General features: G+C 40.9%; 1 protein-coding gene across 1 annotated transcript in view; it reads right to left on the bottom strand.

Annotated features, from left to right (window-relative positions):
• The window catches only part of ift74 (intraflagellar transport 74), a 104,315-nt gene that overhangs the window by 60,008 nt on the left and 22,925 nt on the right, over positions 1–21,382 (bottom strand). The window contains exon 8 of the mRNA XM_041186345.1: positions 3,964–4,102. Within this exon, the coding sequence (XP_041042279.1) occupies positions 3,964–4,102 (139 nt within the window). The remainder of the gene's footprint in view (positions 1–3,963; positions 4,103–21,382) is intronic.

The following is a 21,382-nucleotide window of genomic DNA, read 5'->3' as shown; positions in this document are numbered from 1 at the left end:
TGTTAGGTAGGTTTATAGGGATAAATATAGTTGGGTGTGTGTGTGATTTAATTACATTTGGAGTCAAGTAGACTGCAAGATTGAAATCATCAAAAGAAGCTAGGTGCTTGGTATGCTAATGAGTAAACATGGATGTGGGCTAAGCATGTAAGGTGTGAAAGGAATTTGCATTTTTAGATAAGTGATGAGATTTGGATTTCACAGGGATTTGTGTCTGTTTACAACCAGCCAGATAAGCAAGGCTAAGGAATGTGTTTATTTTTCCCAAAGGTTACTGACAATATGTTGGCAACATGAAAGTTTTTATATTATGTGGAAGATACAGTTTCAAAGACATATGGAACAATAGAATTTACATTTTAAAAAGAGAGAAACATATATAAAGGAGAACAAAAGGCTATGTGTCAGAAGGCTATGTAAGATCTAACAGGAGTGTGTGAATTCACCTTAATGAGGCCTCCTACATTTGTGCATATATGTCTGCTACATAACAAAACTGAAGTTGGGGAAAAGCCACATGGAATTCCACTGTGAAGTGGGTATTTGTGTTAACTTTCTGATTCTGTTTTAAATCTAAAATCTATTTTGGACCATTCCCTTAAAGGGGGTGTAACTGCAGGTCGGGTTAATTAGGAATTTTAGGAGTTATTATAGTAGTAAATAATTTGTAGTTTTATGTGCTGCAATCTTTCAATTTTGTTAATAAATATTTTAACTTTTAAAATCTCTAAAGGTCTTGGTGGACTTATTACTTCTGAATTCAGTGTACACATCTTGTAATAAATACAAATTGCAAAATCATTGTGATAGCATGATCAAGTTTCCCTTTTGATCTGCCTGGTACACGTCTGCTGCATCATAACAGGCGGAAGGGTTGCAGATAGTAATCCATTACCGGCAACTCTACAATGTGGCCTTGGGGGGGTGGCGGGGCGATGCGGTCAGGTAAAAGTCACTGTTTGGCCATATGCATCAGGTCAAACATTTGAGAATGGGGTGCTTTGCCTCCTGTTAATTCCAGCCTTTGAATCTCTGCAGTCCTTACAGTTAAGGTGATGCCAGCTTTACAGAGGGTCTCTGTTTTCAACTATGGATAAATGGCTGTGCTTGCTCCTGGGCAAATTAGACCTCCTGAGCACTGCCCACTAAGGGTGGCACAATGCTAGCCCACCAGTTTTGTGCCCACCTCTCCTGCTCAGCATATCTTACAAATGTCCGCGGAGAGAAAGACGGAATTAAAGTTAAGTCTGTATGACTTTTCTTCAGAGTCATACGGACTCGAAACATTAACCCTGTCTTTCTCTCCGCAAATGCTGTCAGACCTGCTGAGTTTTTCCAGTATTTTTTGTTTGTGTTTCAGATTTACAGCATCTGCAGTATTTTGCCTTTACAAATGTCCGTGCTGTCCAGTGGAACAATTTTCTGCAGCATCAGACGGCTTGGATAGATTGGAAAGCGGATTTTTGACCTTCTATTTGGCCTTGCTGCTGTCTCAATTCAGCGATCTTTACCTGACTTTGGGTGATCTGGCACGTTGGTTGGGCTATCTCCTGCTAGGCCTCAATGTTGTGCATAATCCTCTCTTGCTGACCTCGCGTGGTCTGCACCAATTCTCTAATTGTTTTCTCTATTGGGATTGGTCTCCTTTTTCTCTATTAGAGACTGATATCCTATTTCATATACCACGTTTAACAGGGTCCTACCATCTTAGAGTCTCCTTTCCTTTACAGTCTTCCTTGAACAATTCAAGTTCCAAATGCACTTATTAAAAATGTGCATTCCATTCCATTCAGGCTACAGTGTGCCTCTTTCATCTTTCCAATTCTTTCTGTCCCCTACTTCTCCTGAACCTCCACTTTTATGCTAACTTGGTTGGGCAAAGTCTCTTCCTATGCCAGGTACTCTCACACATGGTGCAATTATCTTTAAAGGAGGGGTCATAATCTTACCCAGGGCTCAGAGACCTCGTTAGTCTGCAGCTAACATACTGACTGTCAATCAACCTGATACAATAAATGTCCTGCCTGCTCTCTAACAATAAAATGTAACCAATATTAGACTTAGTGGAGCTCTGCAGATGTGCTGAATTTTATTTTTCTCCACGAAAGTGACAAGGAGTAGGCAGTATAAGAACACTAACAGGCCTACATGGCTCAAAGCAGTTATCCTGCTAAAAATGGTGCCTGCAATATAATTATACCCTTACACTGTGTGTGCACAATGATCTAAGATACCATGCGCAATGCTGACCACATGCATTAGGCATTTATTCAAAACATATTGTATTATGTCAATTTTCCTTCAACTCCAGTGTATAATATAACAAACTTATTGTTTGTTCTGGCTGAAATTTCAATTTTCAGATGTTAGATTCTGTGTTATATGTTAAAGCACAAAGTTTGTAACAATTTCGGTAACTGGCTAAACAGGAAAGGTTTATTACAAACGAAACAGGAAAACATTATTGAAACTCCATCCTGTGCAGGCTAGCCAAACATCCCTTTGGAGTGCAGTAATCAGAAGCCAAGAAACAGTTTTAAGCTTTTCTGACCAACACACTCAATATTACGAAAATGTGGACTCAAATGAATGCAAATAATGAAGTCTTTTCAGTAACATTTGCACATGATATTCTTCAGGTCAGCCTTGACTATGGTCAGTTTGACATTCAAGAAAATGGCGTAGTAAGTAAAATTCCCCACAAAGTAAACTGACTAGTAGCACCAATGAGATCTGCTCCTGCTTGGAGTACCTCATGTGAAAATGGTTAAAGGAATTCTTTGAGCGCACAGTTTCCTTTAACCTTTTATCTCCAAATTGCACTGCACAGATTTTACAGGGTTCTAGAATTCTTGTATATATGCTGTAGCTGCGAGTGAAGGCGATCCAACTCCAGAAAGCTCTCTGATAAAAGCAAAAAATTGTGGATGCTGGAAATCCAAAACAAAAACAAAAATAAAAATACCTGGAAAAACTCAGCAGGTCTGACAGCATCTGTGGACAGGAATACAGTTAACGTTTCGAGTCCATATGACTCTTCAACATGCTGAGTTTTTCCAGGTATTTTTATTTTTGTTCCAGAAAGCTCTCAATGTCTAAATATATAACAGTGGTCTCTAGAGAACAGAATGAAAGGGACAGAGTAAAAAAAAAACAGCAGAGAGTAGATTACTGTTCTGTAACACAGCAAACAGGAACTTCAGGATCCAGAACACACGATTGTACCTTTACACCCATAATTGTAGTGGAGGGCGAGGAAACAGGAGATGGCAGAAATAAAGTTTTTAAAATTAATTTTTAAAATTCTGATAACATTCAAAAAGTGGGGTTTCTAGGATCCTCAAGATGTTACGCAATTTGTACAGTGTAAGTAACACTGTACTTAAAAGCAAAATTGGAGAAAATGTGTAAGGAGTGGTAAGCCAGAGGGGATCAGCATTAAGTTAGAAAGGAAAGACCAGTTCAAAAATATGAATGGAAGGCTTGTGCATAACTAGTCCACAAGCAAGAGCTGTATGTTTCTATCTATGCAATCGTATCAGAATTTATCCCCACAGTATATTCATAGAGAGCGCACAATTATTTTGTCAGAAAGAGAGGTCAACATTCAAAAAGTGTTTGAACATTCACTGAGTTTGGATTTGAGCTTGCAATGTTAGATTCCCTTTAAGAGCGTAATAAGTGAAAGCTTAAAGTTGCATTTTATTATAAGGATACTCTCACTCTTTCCTTTCTTACTGCTGGTGCAAGGTGATCCTACAATGTGTAGTGAGAGTATAGTGCAGGAGATTCAGTGATATTTTGCACCAAACTCAGAATGATGTAGGAGGAGTGGACTCCCAGTAGACTCATTGTTGAGATGTAATCTCCATGTCATCTTAATCTTGGCCAAAGCTTTCAAATTTTCTCAGGTTTCCACATTTTGAACTTAAGGTCATCATGTTCTTCAGAAAAAGTACCCACCTGTAACAAATGCTCATTAATTGCTTTCATTTTCATATATCTGGCTTGTTTGTCTTCTGCCATGTTTTTGATGATGGTATCTGCCGCTTGTTTTTCTCGCTCAATTTCTTCATCGATAACTCGAATGAGGTCTTCTTTCCTGTAAGCAAGAGAAGTTCACAAAAGCTTAACCTTTTGGTATATTTTAAATCAGCAATCTTAAAAGGGTCCACTGATTTGCAAAGAAGGAACTATTATTCAAATGGCTGTCAGTTTGGAAAAATAAAAAGGCAACAGAAATTGCACTCCTTTGTAGATTTTGTGAGGTTTTAAAGTATATTTCCATTTCTTTTGGATTGCGAAAATGAGACACTCATATTTGTGGATATCTACAAATATGCAGTCAATTCTATTTTTAAGTTAACCCCAGGAATATTTGGCAACATGAGAGGGATCTCTTTGTAGTCTATGCCTATTTCAAATGACCAACTTGAGACTGACCAACTTCTGGCACTGATTCCCAGCAAAGGTTCCCTCTTGGGGTTGTGTCTGTACCGGGATTAAGACCAGGATTTGTTAATAACATCGTTCATCCTCCTCTTTTCCGGAGGTCCCTCAGCATCGAAGATGATTCGCTTCCGCTCAAGTTTGATGGGTTCTGAAATAGCTGGTATGTCCAATGCGTGATCCGCAGACTCTGCCATGTGCAGAGCAGGCAATGCTTGAAGAGTCGACAGATGAGGTGTTCGGAGGTTTGCGCACTCTCTTCAGTGCCTCGACTTCATCTCCGCATGTTTCTGATGAAGTCTCTCGACGTGTTTAGCGCGCCTTCCAGAAGTGAACCTTTCCCATTGTTTTGGTCATAAGTCAGAGTCTCCCACAAGTTGGCGGGGATGTTTGATCCCTTCAGGGATGCTTTGAGGACATCCTTAAGGTGTTCCAAACAAAACCAAAAATAATTGGAAAAACTCAGCAGGTCTGACAGCACCAGTGGAGAAGAAGACAGAGTTAACGTTTCGAGTCCGTATGAATCTTCATCAGAAGAGTTCTGATGAAGAGTCATACGGACTCAAAACGTTAACTCTGTCTTCCTCTCCACAGATGCTGTCAGACCTGTTGAGTTTTTCCAGCTATTTTTTTGTTTCAGATTTCCAGCATCCGCAGTATTTTGCTTTTATCTTAAAGTGTTTCCGTTGTCTTCCGGAGCGTCTCCTGCTGCGACCGAGTTCTGAGTGGAAAAGCTGCTTGGGGAATCTGGTGTCAGGCATACGAGCAACATGACCTGCCCAGCTGAGCTGGTTTTGAGTGATTAGCGCCTCGATGCTAGGCATGTTTGCTTGGGAGAGAATGCTGCCATTGGATCACCTTTCTTGCCAGATTTGGAGGATCTTGCAAAGATGCCACTGATGGTACTTCTCCAGTGCTTCAAGGTACGTAATGTAGGTTGTCCAAGTCTCTGAAGCACATAGGAACTCAGGGATCACTGCTTCCTGGTAAAACATAACCTTAGCCTCGGACCTCAAATACTATTTTCCTCAATCAGTCGAAGGTTGAGCTGGTGCATTGGAGGCAATGATGAATTTTGTTGACTGTCTGCCTTCATCAAAAAGGGATTCCCAAGATATGGAAATTGGGGGGCAGTAGGGAAGGGAAGAGGCATTGTGCTCTGGAAGCTGGTTAGAAGACGACCTTAGTTTTCTGGGTGTATAGTGAAAGGCCATTTTCTCATAAGCTTTGGAGAAGGAGTCAGCAATGAGCTGGAGCTCAGTTTCTAAGTGAGCGCACACAAAAGCGTCACCTGCATCCTGAAGCTCATTGACTGAGGTTGGAGTGATATTGATTTTGGATTGAAGGTGGCGTAGGCTGAGAAGTTTATTGTCTGTTCTGTAGATTATCACCACACCTGTGGAAAATTTGCTGGAAGTGAGGCACAGTATTGCAGTGAGGAAAATGGAGAAGAGGGCTGGTACAAGGATACAACCTTGTTTGACACTAAAAGGAGATGGTGGTATGCGACAATGTGGCTGTGCTTGTGATCTATAAGCCCAGGTTAATGTTATAAGGACATGGGTTCAAATCCTACCCCAGCAGCTGGTGGAATTTAAATTCAATTAATAAAAACTGGAATTGGAAGCTAGTCTTAATAATAGTGGCCATTAAGCTATCAATTGGTGTAAAAACCCACCTGGATCACTAATGTCCTTTGGGGAATGAGCCAATGGAAATTATTCAGGTAGCAGTTATCACATGAAAGCTAGTCAGGAGTATGAGTAAAATTTTATTATAAAGCTTAAAGACTAGTAAATTCCTAAGTAGTTACCATCAATGTAAGAAAGATACAGCAATAATCATGGGTGATTTTAATATACATGTAGACTGAACTAATCAAATTGGCAAAGGTAGCCTTGAGGGAGAGTTCATAGAGTGTATTAGAGATTGTTTCTTGGAGCAATATGTTGCAGAACCAACCAGGGAGCAGGCTATTCTGAATTTGGTTTAGTGTAATGAAATGGGATTAATTAATAATCTCATAGTAAAGGATCCTCCAGGGAAGAGTGATCATAGCACGATAGAATTTCAAGTTCAGTTTCAGAGCGAGAAACTTGAGTCCCAGACTAGTGTTCTGGAGTTAAACAAAGGTAACTACATAGGTATGAGGGCAGGTTTGGCCCCAGTGGACTGGGCAGGAAGACTACAAGGTAGGGCAGTTGTATGAACAGTAGCAGATATTTAAGGAGATATTCATTTCCTCCCAAGTAAAATATATCCCAATGAGGAAGAAAGATGGTAAGAGGGGGAAAAAACATCCATGGCTAAACAAGGAAGTTAAAGATAACTTAAAGGCAAAGACTAAGGCATACCAAATTGCAAAGGTCAGTGGCATGCTGGAAGATTGGGAAACTTTTAAAGATCAACAAAGGGTTACTAAAAAAATAAAAAGAGCAAAGGTAAATTATGAAAGAAAATTAGCGCAAAATGTAAAAACTGATAGCAAAGGCTTCCACAAGTATATAAAAGGAAAGAGAGCAGCTAAAGTGAACGTTGGTCCCTTGGAGGACGAGACTGGGGAGTTAGTAGTGGGGAATACAGAAATGGCAGAGACACGTAATCAATATTTTACTTCAATTTTCACAGTGGAGGACACTAGTACCACCCCAATAGTAACAGGTAGTGCAGAGGATATAGAGGAGGGACTTAGAACAATCATCATCACTAGAGAAAAAGTACTGAGCAAACTATTGGGATTAAAGGGTGCCAAGTCCCCAGGACCTCATGGCCTACATCCCAGGGTCTTAAAGGAAGTGGCAGCGGAGATAGTGGATGCATTGGCTATAATATTCCAAAATTCCCTAGATCCCTAGGTTCTAGTGGATTGGAGAAATGCTAATATAACACCCTTATTCAAAAAGGGGGGAAGGCAGAAGGTAGGAAACTATAGACCAGTTAGTTTAACGTCTGTCATTGGGAAATTGTTGGAATCCATTATTAAGGAAGTAGTAATGGGACATTTGGAAAGTCAAAATGCAATCCATCAGAGTCAGCATGGTTTTATGAAGAGTAAATCGTGTTTGACTAATTTGCTAGAGTTCTTTGAAGATGTGACAAGCAAAGTGGATAATGGGGATCCTGTAGATGTAGTATATCTGGACTTCCAGAAGGCCTTTGATAAGGTGCTGCACAAAAGGTTAATACACAAGATAAGATCACATGGAGTTAGGGGTAATATATTAGCTTGGATAGAGGATTGACTAACCAACAGAAAGCAGAGAGTCAGGATAAATGGGTCCTTTTCTGGATGGCAAGCTGTAACTAGTGGGGTGCCACAGGGTTCAGTCCTTAGGCCCCAACTATTTACAATCTATATTAAAGACTTGGATTCAGGGGTAGAAGGTACTAATAGCTAAATTTGCAGATGACACCAAAATAGGTGGGAAAGTAAGTTGCAATGAAGAAATAAGAAATTTACAAATGGATATGAACGGGCCAAAATTTGGCAGATGGAGTTTAATGTGGATATGTGTGAGGTTATCCATTTTGGTCAGAAGAATAAAAAGGCGTCATTTTTTAAATGGAGAGAAACTTCAGAATGTTTCAGTGCAGAGGGATCTGGGTGTCCTCGTGCATGAATCGCTGAAAGCTAATATGCAGGTACAGCAGGTATTAAGGAAGGCAAATGGAATTTTGGCATTTATTGCTAAAGGAAGAGAGTATAAAAATAGGGAAGTGTTGTTGCAACTGTACAAGGCATTGGTGAGACTGTACCTGGAGTACTGTGCACAATTTTGGCCCCCTTACTTGAGGAAGGATGTAGTTGCACTGGAGGCTGTTCAGAGGAGGTTCACTAGATTGATTTCAGAGATGCGGGGCTTGTCTTATTAGGAGAGATTGACCAGTTTCGGCCTATACTCGCTAGAGTTTAGAAGGATGAGAGATCTAATTGAGGTATATAAGATGCTAAAGGGGATAGACAAAATAGACGTGGAGCGGATGTTTCCCCTTCTGGGGTGTTCTGGAACGAGGCGCCATAGTTTTAGGCGAAGGGGTGGTGGATTTAAATCAGAGATGAGGAGGAATTACTTTTCTCAAAGGGTCTTGAATCTGTGGAATTCACTACCTCAGAGTGCAGTGGATGCCGGGACGCTGAATAAATTTAAAGAGGAGGTAGACAGATTTTTAATTAGTAATGGGTTGAAAGGTTATGGGGAGAGGGCGGGAAATTGGAGTTGAGGCCAAAATGAGATCAGCCATGATCGTAATGAATGGTTGGGCAGGCTCGAGGGGCTGAATTCCTACTCCTGCTCCTAGTTCTTATGTTCTTAATACCAAAATTAAATTTTATATGAAGGAATAGAGCAACATTTAAAAATAGTAGACCCAAAAATGGATTGTGTCAATACTTGCAATAAGGACATAATTCTAAAAGAATAAAATACTATGTTGTGATACCTTTATATGTAAAATAAAATATCAACAAATCATATATAGTGCCAAAGTAAATAATTAACTGAAAAGCATTACTATAGTATATGTTTAACCAGCAATTCAATTCACATGCAACCTTATTTTCAGGGCAAGTGTCATCACGAAACAGAATGTATAAACAAGAACACCCAGCTTGCGAATTTAGACAGAAGGGCACTGGATGATCATTTTTAGAGGTATGAAGCCACATTTTTCTATTAAGATGTACATATTTGATTACAAGCATTGGATTCCTTACTTTCTATGTACTCAGTTTTGAAAATGTTGAAAAACTTCCCAAACGGTTCAACAACTGGGCTATGCAAATCAGGAAGGCGCCAGGTTCCATTTCAAATCTGTACTCAATTACCTGATCTCACCCAAGGGTATGGTTGAGGCAAATCAGCCAAGGTTCCCTCTCCCTATCATTACTCAGCCACTCCTGCCGTAAGTTCATATGACTGAAGGTAGGGTAAGGACCGGACTGGGCTCAGTTGCAACACATTACTTTCTGCCCCCACAGTCGAATAGCCTACTCACAATTAAGGGTTACATGTGGTGATGGTATTGGGTGGCCAGGGCCTGTGAAACTAAACCCCAACAAGGAGTCAACACCTTCACGAAAAGAGAATACTGGCAGAGAGAGTAGGTAAGAAAATAAGGAAATGCAAAAAGCATGACAGAGCCTTTCTTCTTACACAGGTGAACGACGACATACAAATCAGGAGAATTTAAAAATCAAACTGAAACTGTGCTGCTAGTTTAAGGAAAAATTCACAACAAAAACCTGGTAGTTTTTTTGTTTATATGTCGAGGCAATCAAACTAGGTTGTGGAATATGAATCGATAATAAAAACAGAAAATGCTGGAAAATCTCAGCAGTATCTGTGGAGAGAGAAACAGAGTTAACATTTTGAGTCGGTCTGACTCTTTTTCAGAGTTGAGTCTATAAATCTATCTTGCAATGTTGAGCCAGGACACGTGAATTTGAAGCAACTTGTCTTATTTGTGCTTTTAGATGGGAGCTTGCCACAGGATTCGGGAGGCCTGGGTTTTGGCAGCAATGCGGGTGCATTCCTGGGGCTAGGCAGAACTTAGTGAGATAACCACTGGGAAGTGGGATCACAGCATCTGGCAGCACTGGCAGGACAATTCTGAAGTTTTACAGAACCTGGGAGTAGGCAAAGCAAAGGAAAACCTTCCCCCAGTTGCTACCGGGAGCATTGATTGTGTGAGCATTGAGGGAATTCTCAAAGTATAGGAGAACAGTTGTTGGATATTGAAGTCCTGACATCTGGGAGGTGGGAAGTGAGATATTGAGATACTGGGATTTAGGGGAATGTGGGAAATGTCAGGCTCTGTTAGGGGAAGGGTACTGGAGTATGGAATCATTGGAATGGTACGTAGGGAATGGGTATAGCGGAAAGGATGAGGTTCAAAGGCTTCAGAGTAGCATTGTGAGTGTAGCATGGGGATTCTGTAGTTCTGGGGGGGTGGATAATGCTCAACCATGAGGTTCAGGTTTGTTGGGTACAGAAATGATGGTCCTGGGGTGTGGAAGCATGGGGTGGCCAGTCACAAATTGGGCTTAGGGGTTATGAATTGTAGGACCATTGGGAGCTGGGTGGAAGTGTCAAAGAAGTGAGAGAGAGTTTTGTGGTTTGGAAGACCAGAGAGCACTTGCAAAGGGAATTCCAGTGTATGGTCAGGTTGGATATTAAGACTAGAAATTTAATCCTTCAAAACATGTGGAGTTAGATTGGGTAAGAAGTAAAAATGCAAAAAAACCCAGAAACCTGAACTCAATCAGGTTTGACTGGGAGGGAAGCGATGCTGCTGCATGAAACAGTTAAGTGCTTTTCCAGCACTGCATGTTGGCCAGGAGGGGCAGAAGGACTTTCCATGCTGGTCCACCAGGCAAACTTGTTAACCTCCCTCCTTGATGTCCCCCAACTCAAAATCTCCCTCTCTTTCTCCACCTCTCTTCCTGGCTGTTGTCTGGTGTGACAGGTCTACCTGCCAGACAGCCTTTCAATCTAGCCAGTTGCAGCTGGGAGATGGATTTCAAAAATGGTAATCAGGTCCTGCCATTAAATTCCCTCGCTGCCTTGCTGTAAAGATCTGGGTCTAAATTTGGAGCTTTTGAAGAATAGGACAATGGATTCATGTTGCAAATGGGCAGGAGCTATGGGTGCCCATTGGAACACCTGAAGAGGGATCCTGGCATTTGGAGGGGGAGATTTTGAAGTCTGGGGCATGAACTGGTTCTGGGATTGGAAAGCATTGCAAATATGTTCTAGGGTTTTGTGGGCACAATTTTCTTTACTGGGTGGAGGGTCAGTCACATTTGCTTAAAGGTGTCCCAAGATGAGCTAGGAAGCAATGGGAAGGTCAGACTCAGGTGATTTAGGGTGAAGGGTTAGAGGTAGGGGTGGTTGCTGGGATCTGTCAGTATTGGGTAAGCAGTGTCTAACATATGAACAGGAGTAGGTCATTTAGCCCTCAGGTCTGTTCCATCATTCAATGACATCGTGGCTGATCTGTGGCCTAACTCCATAGATTCACCTTTATGCTATTTCTCTTAACACCTTTGGTTAACAACAATCTATCAACCTCAGATTTATAATTTACAACTGATTTAGTATCGACTGCCATTTCCAAAAAATGTTCAAACTTCTAATACCTTTTTTGTGTGTACAAGCATTTCCTAATTTCACTCCTGAAAGGTCTGGCTCTAAATTTTTAAGACTATGCCTTCTGGTCTTACACAGCCCAAACAGCAGAAATAGTTTCACTTTATCTATCTTACCTGCTCCTCTTAATATCTTGAGGGTAGATGGTGGCAGAGTGGTAATATCACTGGACAGGTAATCCAGAGATCCAGGCTGATACCCTGGGGACGTAGGTTCAAATTCCACCATGGTAGAACTTAAATTTAATTAATTAATAAATTCAATGAATTAATAAAAATCTAAAACTGAAAGCTAGTCTCAGTATCGGTGGCCATGAAACTATCATTAATTGTTGTAAAATGAAGGAAATCTCCCAACCTTATCCGGCCTGGCCTACATATGACTCCAGATCCACAGCAATGTGGTTGACTCTTAACTCCCCTCTGAAATGCCTAGCAAGCCACTCAGTTCAAGGGCAATTAGGGATAGTCGACATCCAGATCCTATGAAAGGATAAATAAAAACTTCAATCAAATCAATGTTCTAAAATCGAAGGTGTGCAATCTCCCCACATAATTTAGCTTTTGGAAACCTATGCTGCACTCTATCCCCAAGGCCAATATATCCTCCATGAGGTGTGCTGCCCAGAATTCCTCTCAGTACACCAGATGTGGTCTAACCAGGGCTTTGGATAGCTGAAGCACAACTTTTACCTGTGTATTCCAGCTTCTAGATAATGGTCAGCATTCCAGAAGCCTTTTTGATTATTTTCTATACCTGTTCATGGCGTTTTAATGGTCTATTCACCTGGACCCCAAGTCTCTTTCATTTTCATTTAGAAAGTAACCTTTCTAGATCCAAAGTGGGACCTCACCCTTAGGTCTTCACATTTGTGTACATTGAAATCCATTTGCTACAGTTTCTCCTATTCAGTTTTTCAAAAATTCTTTCATGAGATCTGGATGTCACTGGCAAGGCCAGCATTTATTGCTCATCCCTAATTGACCTTCAACTGAGTGGCTTGCTAGGCCATTTCAGAGGGCAGTTAAGAATCAACCACATTGTTGTGGGTTTGGAGTAACATGTAGGCCAGACAAGGTCAGGATGGCAGATTTCCTTCTCTAAAGGACATTAGTGAACCAGATAGGTTTTTATGGCAATCAATGATAGATTCTTGGTCACCTTTACTGAAACTAGCTTTCAATTCCAGATTTTATTAATTGAATTTAAACTGCACCAGGTCCCATGGTGGAATTTGAACCCGTGTCCCCAGAGTATTAGTCCAGGCCTCTAGATTACTGGTCCAGTGACATTACCACTATACATCTCCTCCAAAGCTTAACCTATTAATGTTTCTTTCTAATTTTAAGCTTCCACCTACAGTGCTGACAATGCCACTTACCTTTGTGTCATTGGCAACTTTGGATACATAGCTTTCTAATCAATCATCCAAGTTGTTAATAAATAGAGTGAATAGTTGTGGTCCCAACAGAGATCCTTCTGGCATACCACTAGTCACCTCCTTCCAATTGGAGTACTTGCCCATGATCCCTACTCTCTGTCTCCTGACATTCAGCCAATTTCCTAACCAGGTCAATAATTTAAATTCAGTTCCATTGGCTTCAACTTTAGTTAACAGTTTTTATGCAGAATTTATAAAATACCTTCTGGAAATTCATACAAATAATATCTATAGACATCTTCCCTGTCCACAACTTCAGTCACCTCTTTAAAAAGTTCAATCACGTTAATCAGGCATGATGTAGCATTTACAAATCCACGTGGGCTTTTCTGATCAGCTGAAAATTTTCAGTCACATTCTCATTATTTATTGACTCTAGCAATTTGAGGCTAATTGATTTATAACTCCCTCCAAGTTTCTCCCTCTCATCTTTCTTAAATGATGGAGTGAAATGAGCAGTTTTCCAGTTGAAAGAAATTGTTCCCAAATTGAGAGAACTTAGGAATATTATAATTAGGACATGTGTAATGTGCTCACCTACTTCCTTGTGGAGGGTGAATGGGACCCAAACTGCCATTGGCTTTTAAAAATAATCAAGTGCCAATGCCACCACTCTCACTCTCCCCCAACCCCGCTCAAGTACTTTCACAAAACAGCTTCCTCCTCCAACCCCTTTATCAGTAACAAGTTTCCCTTCCTACCTTCCCCATCGTCAGACAGTTCCCAAGTTTATATTCCAGCCTTGAGGCATTTTTGACCACTCAAAATGAACTGATGAAAGATGGAGCCGTGCAATTTCCAGGTACATGCTCGCAGTGTATGGCAGTGATGCCACAGAAAATTTAGCCTTTAGCCCTCTGTTCATGTGTTTTGCACATTACACAAATCTTCATAAACAAACATTACTTCAAAATGCTCAAAGTTTATCATTTAAACAGCTCCCAAACTTTTATATCCGTAATGTATTTAGAAATCTCATGTCCCTACTCTTCCTGCCAACTTTTTTCATTATAAATTTGTAGTCCACTAGTTATAAAGAAAACTCCCTGTGTAAACTTGTCACAATTGAAGTGCAATCTCCCACCATTATAACAGATTTTGCTGCCCTTCCTAGGCATCATTTATCTATGAGAGGTTTGTAGAAAACCACAATTGTTAATTATTGCTATAACTGTCATCACTTGGCTGATATAAAAGTTTGAGACTTCAGTCTCTAGTTACTTTCCAAGTGTTTTGGAAGAAACAAAGAAATCCTCAAAGGATGTAGCCATCAAGCCTTTTTGGCGCATACTACAGGCGATGAACTTCTGTAAACAGCACATGCTCAGAATGCAGATATGATTGAAAAATCCAGCTGTTGCATGGCAAAATATCCAGTCAAAGCCCAAACTTGAGAGACAGTTTAGGGCTGTGAAGTTTTAATCCAGGTACACTCGAAAAATTAAGTGGGTAAATTCAATCATTTAATTTTGAAACTATTAAAAATGTTTTTAAATCCTTATTTTAGACAGGAGACATTTTCTACAAAGTATTTTGAAATAATGTGTGAAAACAATATTACAGTGCCACCTAGTGGTATGACAATCATTAGAGGGATGCTTTGTAAATTTAATAGTGGGGTTCTGATGAGAGCTCCACCTGGTGCCATCATAGGCTGACATTTTAACATTGGAATTCCCACCGGAGATGTTTACATAACAGATTACAAAATGCATTCCACAGGACTAGGGCATCTGTGGGCATCCATAGCACAATACATTTCTAAAACAAAGAGATAGAAAGGGGTTTTGATTACTTCTGGAAAGGGGTTTAAATACTTCTTAAACACTAAGATAAAAACAAAATATTGTGGATGCTGGAAACCTGAAACAAAAACAAAAATTGCTGGAAAAACTCAACAGGTCTGACAGCATCCTCTTTAGTTCTGATGAAGAGTCATATGGACTCGAAACGTTAACTCTGTCTTCCTCTCCACAGATGCGGTCAGACCTGCTGAGTTTTTCCAGCAATTTTGTTTTTGTTTTATATTTTAATGCTTTATCTTGTTTCCTTGCCTCTAGATTTTTCTCTAAAACTTTCAAATTTTCCATTTGTCTTCCACTCTTTGAAAGTCAATTTCTCATTTAAGACATTGTCCAGCATGTGAAATGTTTTTATTGACAACATTTCTAAATTCCTTCCTGTTAACAAGTTATAAATATTCAATAAGCATATTTTTATTCCACAGGGAAAAGCAATAGGTTTTTAAAAACTCAATTTAATATTGTTAATCATGGTTTATATTGATTTATTTTATCAAATATTTCATTTTATCTGAAGAGCTCTCCCAGGTATCTGGTATAAATTCATTATTTTGTATATATTTTTTAGATAAAGTAAACCTAGGTAGTAGATAGGAATTGAAACCCTATGAGTAGCAATGGTAAGTAAATGTGGTGGATTTGGATTTCCAAAGGCATTTTATAAAGGTGCTAAATAAAGGTTACTACACAAGATAACAGCTTATGGTGTTGGGATGATATATTTGCATGGATAGAGGGCTGGCCAACTAACAGAAAACAGAGTTGGGATAAATGGGTAATTTTCAATTTGGAAACTAACTAGCGCAGGGATCAAAGCTGTGCCCTCAACTATTTACAATCTACTTTGCTGAAAAAATTGAGACTTTTTTTGTTGAAGATTTTCAATTTGCACTTATCAGGGCAATTTGCAAGAATACCAAATGTAATAGGAACAACAATTTATATTGTATGACAACTGAGTGCTGAATAGTTGGCAAGTGATTAGTAGAGACATTGCCATGGAAAATACACCAGTTAATGGTGACTGACTGTTAACTGCCAAGTATTGTTTGAAATTTAAACCAGGCAGCTGAACTCTGATTGGTCAAGGCATTGCCCTGAGGAATGAACCAGTGAATGGCTGTCATTTATTTTGATTAGCTGAAACAGGCACAATATGTACATAAAAGCAAAATACTGCGGATGCTGGAAATCTGAAACAAAAACAAAAATAGCTGGAAAAACTCAGCAGGGCTGACAGTATCTGCGGAGAGGAATACAGTTAACGTTTCGAGTCCGTATGACTCTTCATCAGAACTAAAGAAATAAGTGTACAAAATGTGTATATGTTCTTTCTGTCTGCAAAGAATAGGGCTGTGTATTAATATATGCAGTTGCCAGTACACACAAATGTGTCACACTGCAAGCCTAACTGACATCGCAAATTGGTTTTCAGCATATTTCTTAGCACACTGAGGATTATTTAGCAAATGTTCTCCAGTCATGGAATCACATCTAAAGTTGGACACTGTGCCTTGAGTTTTGCAAAGACGGGTTCGTTGGGTACGGTCTGTACCTTGCCGTTGCAAGTAGCGGAAGGGACATGCTATAATAAAGATAAAGGCAAAATGCTGCGGATGCTGGAAATCTGAAACAAAAACAAAAAATGCTGGAAAAACTCAGCAGGTCTGACAGCATCTGTGGAGAAAAAGAGTGTTAACATTTTGAGTCCGCATCACTCTTCTTCAGAGCTAAAGGGAAGTAGAAATGTGGTGAAATATACACTTTTGAGAGGGGTGGAACAGGTGCAGCTGGATAGAAGGCCAGCGATAGGTGGAGGCAAGGGAGAGATTGCAAAAGATGTCATAAACAAAAGGTCAAAGGGTTGTTAATAGTGGCTAAAGGAGGTGCTAATGGTGACATTAAGAGTGGAAAGCAGAATGTGATAATGGCCAGATCAGGGTAAGCGCTCTGGGAACTGACAGATGGCCCTAGTGGGGGTGGGGTGGGTGGAAGGGACAGTGGTGGGAAAAAAGATTGAAAATAGGCTAAAAGCTGGGGATAAAACAATGAATAAAAATGGAAATAAATTTTTAAAATAATAATGAAAATAAGTGGAAAAAATAATTAAAATAAAAAAAAATGAATATAGAAAAAAGGGGGATCAAAAAGGGGTGGTGATGGAAGAGAGAGTTCCTGGTCTGAAGTTGTTGAACTCAATGTTAAGTCCGGAAGGCTGTAAAGTACCGAGTCGGAAGATGAGGTGTTGTTCCTCCAGTTTGTGTTGAGCTTCACTGGAACATTGCAGTGGGTCAAGGACTGACATGTGGGCATGAGAGCAGGCTGGTGTGTTGAAATGGCAAGCGACAGGAAGGCCTGGGTCATGCTTGCGGACAGACCGAAGGTGTTCCGCCAAGAGGTCACCCAGTCTGCGTTTGGTCTCTCCAATGTAGAGGAGATTGCGCTGGGAGCAGTGAATGCAGTAGACCAAATTGAGGGAACTGCAAGTGAAGCGCTGCTTCACTAGAAAGGAGTGTTTGGGCTCTTGGACAGTGAGGAGTGGGGAAGTAAAGGGGCAGGTGTTGCACCTCCTGCGATTGCATGGGAAGGTGCCGTGGGAGGAGGCTGAGGTGTTGGGGGTGATGGAGGAGTGGACTAGGGTGTCCTGGAGGGGATGGTCCCGATGGAATGCTGGCAGAGGGGAAGGGACATGCTGTTTGATACAATCTGCCAGCCTTTGGGACGTATAGCCAACATACCTAGCATCACACGAACTGAAATTCATATACCACATTACTCAAAGAACAAAGAAAAGTACAGCACAGGAACAGGTCCTTCGGCCCTCCAAGCCTGCGCCAATCATATTGCCTGTCAAACTAAAATATTTTGCACTTCCGGGATCCGTATCCCTCTATTCCCATCCTATTCATGTATTTATCAAGCTGCCTCTTAAACAACACTATCATATCTGCTTCCACCACCTCCTCTGGTAGCGAATTCCAGACACTCACTACCCTCTGTGTAAAAAACTCGCACATCTCCTCTAAAATTTTCTCCTCTCACCTTAAATCTATGTCCCCTAGTAATTGACTCTTCCACCCTGGGAAAAAAGCTTCTGACTATCTACTCGGTCCATGCCACTCATAATTTTGTAAACTTCTATCAAGTCGCCCCTCAATCTCCATCGCTGTAGTGAGAACAATCCGAGTTTCTCCAACCTCTCCTCATAGCTAATAACCTCCAGACCAGGCAGCATCCTGGTAAACCTCCTCTGCACCCTCTCCAACGCCTCCATATCCTTCTGGTAATGTGGCAACCAGAACTGCACGCAATATTCCAAGGGTGGCCTAACCAAGGTTCTATACAGCTGCAGCATGACTTCCCAGCTCTTATACTCAATACCCCTTCCAATGAAGGCAAGCATGCCATATGCCTTCCTGACTACCTTATCCACCTGCGTTGCTACTTTCAGTGACCTGTGGACCTGTACACCCAGATCCCTCTGCCCGATGCACTTAAGGGTTCTGCCATTTACTGTATAATTCCTACCCGTATTAGACCTTCCAAAATGCATTACCTCGCATTTGTCCGGATTAAACTCCATCTGCCATTTCTTCGCCCAAGTCTCCAAACGATCTATATCCTGTTGTATTCTTTGACAATCCTCTTCACGACCTGCAACTCCTCCAACCTTAGTGTCGTCTGCAAACTTACTAATTAGCCCAGTTACATTTTCCTCCAAATCATTTACGTATACTACAAACAGCAAAGGTCCCAGCACTGATCCCTGCAGAACACTAGTCACAGCTCTCCATTCAGAAAAGCACCCTTCCACTGCTACCCTCTGTCTTCTATGACCATGCCAGTTCTGTATCCATCTTGCCAGCTCACCTCTGATCCCGTGTGACTTTACCTTCTGTACCAGTCTGCCATGAGGGACCTTGTCAAAGGCTTTACTGAAATCCATGTAGATAATCCACTGCCCTTTCATCGTCGATCATCTTTGTCACTTCCTCAAAAAACTCGATCAAGTTGGTGAGACACTACCTCCCCTTCACAAAACCATGCTGCCTCTCACTAATACGCCCATTTGCTTCCAAACGGTAGTAAATCCTGTCACGAAGAATCTTCTCCAATAATTTCCCTACCACTGACGTAAGGCTCACCAGCCTGTAATTTCCTGGATTATCCCTGCTATCCTTCTTAAACAATGGAACAACATTGGCCATTCTCCAGTCCTATGGGACCACACCCATAGCCAGTGAGGATACAAAGATTTCTGTCAAGGCCCCAGCAATCTCCTCCCTTGCCTCCCTCAGTACTCTGGGGTAGATCCCATCTGACCCTGGGGACTTATCCACCTTAATATTCTTTAAGACGCCTAACACCTCTTTTTTCTATCTCAACATGATCCAGGATATCTACACACTCTTCCCTAGACAAATCGACCACTAAGTCCTTCTCTTTAGTGAATACTGATGAGAAGTACTCATTTAGTATCTCTCCCATTTCTTCTGGCTCCACACACAGATTCCCACCTCTGTCCCTGAGTGGGCCTAGCCTTTCCCTGGCTACCCGCTTGTTTTTTTACATATGTATAAGAAGCCTTGGGATTTTCCTTAATCCTGGTTGCCAGTGACTTTTCATGACCCTTTTTAGCCTTCCTGACTCCTTGCTTAAGTTTCTTCCTACTTTCTTTATATTCTCCATGGGCTTCATCTGTTCCCAGCCTTCTAGCCCTTACAAATGCTTCCCTTTTCTTTTTGACTAATCTCACAATATCCTTCGTTATCCAAGATTACTGGAACTTGCCTTACTTATCATTCAATCTAGCAGAAACATGCCGGTCCTGAATTCTTATCAATTTGTGAGATAGGCAGAACATCTTTTTGGCTTGACAGCAGCATCCTGTTAGTGGTAAATAGCACTCCTGTTGCTACTGCATAGGAGCAGTTTTAAACATCTACATTCACTTGTTGCTCAAATTTTTGAGATGCCTTGCCCTTCCAGAGAAATCTGAGGTAGGCTGGGCACTTTTTAGGACTGTAAGTGATGGTCTTAGAGCCATTCATGAGTTTGCAAGATATATAGCATGAAATGATCTGATTAGGGTAACCATTATCCCACAGGATGCCTTTGATGTGCCCCATTTGAGCATCAAGTTTGCCTGGTGATCAAATGGCTTAAGCCCTATTTACAAGCTTGCTGACAAGGCCAATCGTATAGCATGTGGAACTGCAAGAATCCGAACACGTACACTGACCAGTAGACCATGGTAAAGAACCGCCTGGCAGATTTCTCAACTAGTACATCAAGGAAAGAGAGTTCATTTGACTGCTAAGAATTACATTGATAATCAATTTAAGATGGTCAGTTGGGCTCTTGGTATGGTGTATTTGCGTGTACTGGAAGCTTCATAAATTAATACACAGGGCTCTGTTCTTTGCAGACAAAAAGAACATGTACACACGTTGCGCCTGTTTCAACTAAACAAAGTAAGTGACAGCCATTTGCTGGTTCTTTCCTCAGAAGAATGCCTTGACCAATCAGAGTCAAGCTACCTGGTTTAAATGTCAAACAATACTTGGCAGTTAACTAATCAGTCACCATCAACTGGTGCATTCTCCATGACAATGTCTCTACCAGAATCCATTTGCCAATCAGCACTCTCTTCTCATGCAGTAGCAATTGCCACACACCCTTACATTTAGTACTCTTGTGAGTGGTCTGGATGAGTGCAAGACAAAAAGCTTTGAAAAAAACTCTTTTTTTTCAGCAATACTCAAGTTCTGTACTTTCAAACGGCAATCTATATTAATGACTTGAATGAAAGGAATGGCTGTGTGGTAGCCAAATTTCTGACGATAAGACAGGTAAGAAAACAAGTTGCAAGAAGGATAGAGTCTACAAAGGGATATAAATAGGTTAACTGAGTGGGCAAAAATTTAGCAGGCGGAGTATTATGTGGGAAAATGTGAGGTTGTCCACTTTGGCAGGAAGAATGGAAAATAAGAATATTATTTAAATTGAGGGGCCACAGAATGCTGCAGGACAGATGGACCTAGGTGTCTTTGCACATGAATCACAAAAAGTCAGCATTCAGGTACAAAAAATTGTTACGGCACAGAAGGAGGCCATTCGGCCCATTATGTCTGCACAGCTCTCCAAATTAGCATTACGACTTAGTGCCATTCTCCTGCTTTTCCCCGTACCCTTGCATATTGTTTTTATTCAAATCATCATCCAATGCCCTCTTGAATGCCTTGATTGTATTTGCTTCCACCACACTTCCAGGCAGTGCATTCCAAACTTGAACCACTCACTGTGATAAAACTTTTTTCTCATTTCACATTTGCTTCTTTTGCAAATCACTTTAAATCTGTACCCTCTTGTTCTCGACCCTTTTATAAGCGGGAACAGTTTCTCCCTTTCTACTCTAACCCATTCATGATTTTGAATACCTCTATCAAATCTCCTCTAAACCCAGGATACTATATGCTTTACTAACCGCTCTCTCACCGGTCCTGCCACCTTCAATGATCCACGCGCATATACGCCCAGGT

This window comes from Carcharodon carcharias, chromosome 4 (genome assembly GCF_017639515.1).
Source record: "Carcharodon carcharias isolate sCarCar2 chromosome 4, sCarCar2.pri, whole genome shotgun sequence".
Taxonomy (NCBI): Eukaryota; Metazoa; Chordata; class Chondrichthyes; order Lamniformes; family Lamnidae; genus Carcharodon; species Carcharodon carcharias.
This window is presented reverse-complemented; position numbering and strand designations above follow the sequence as displayed.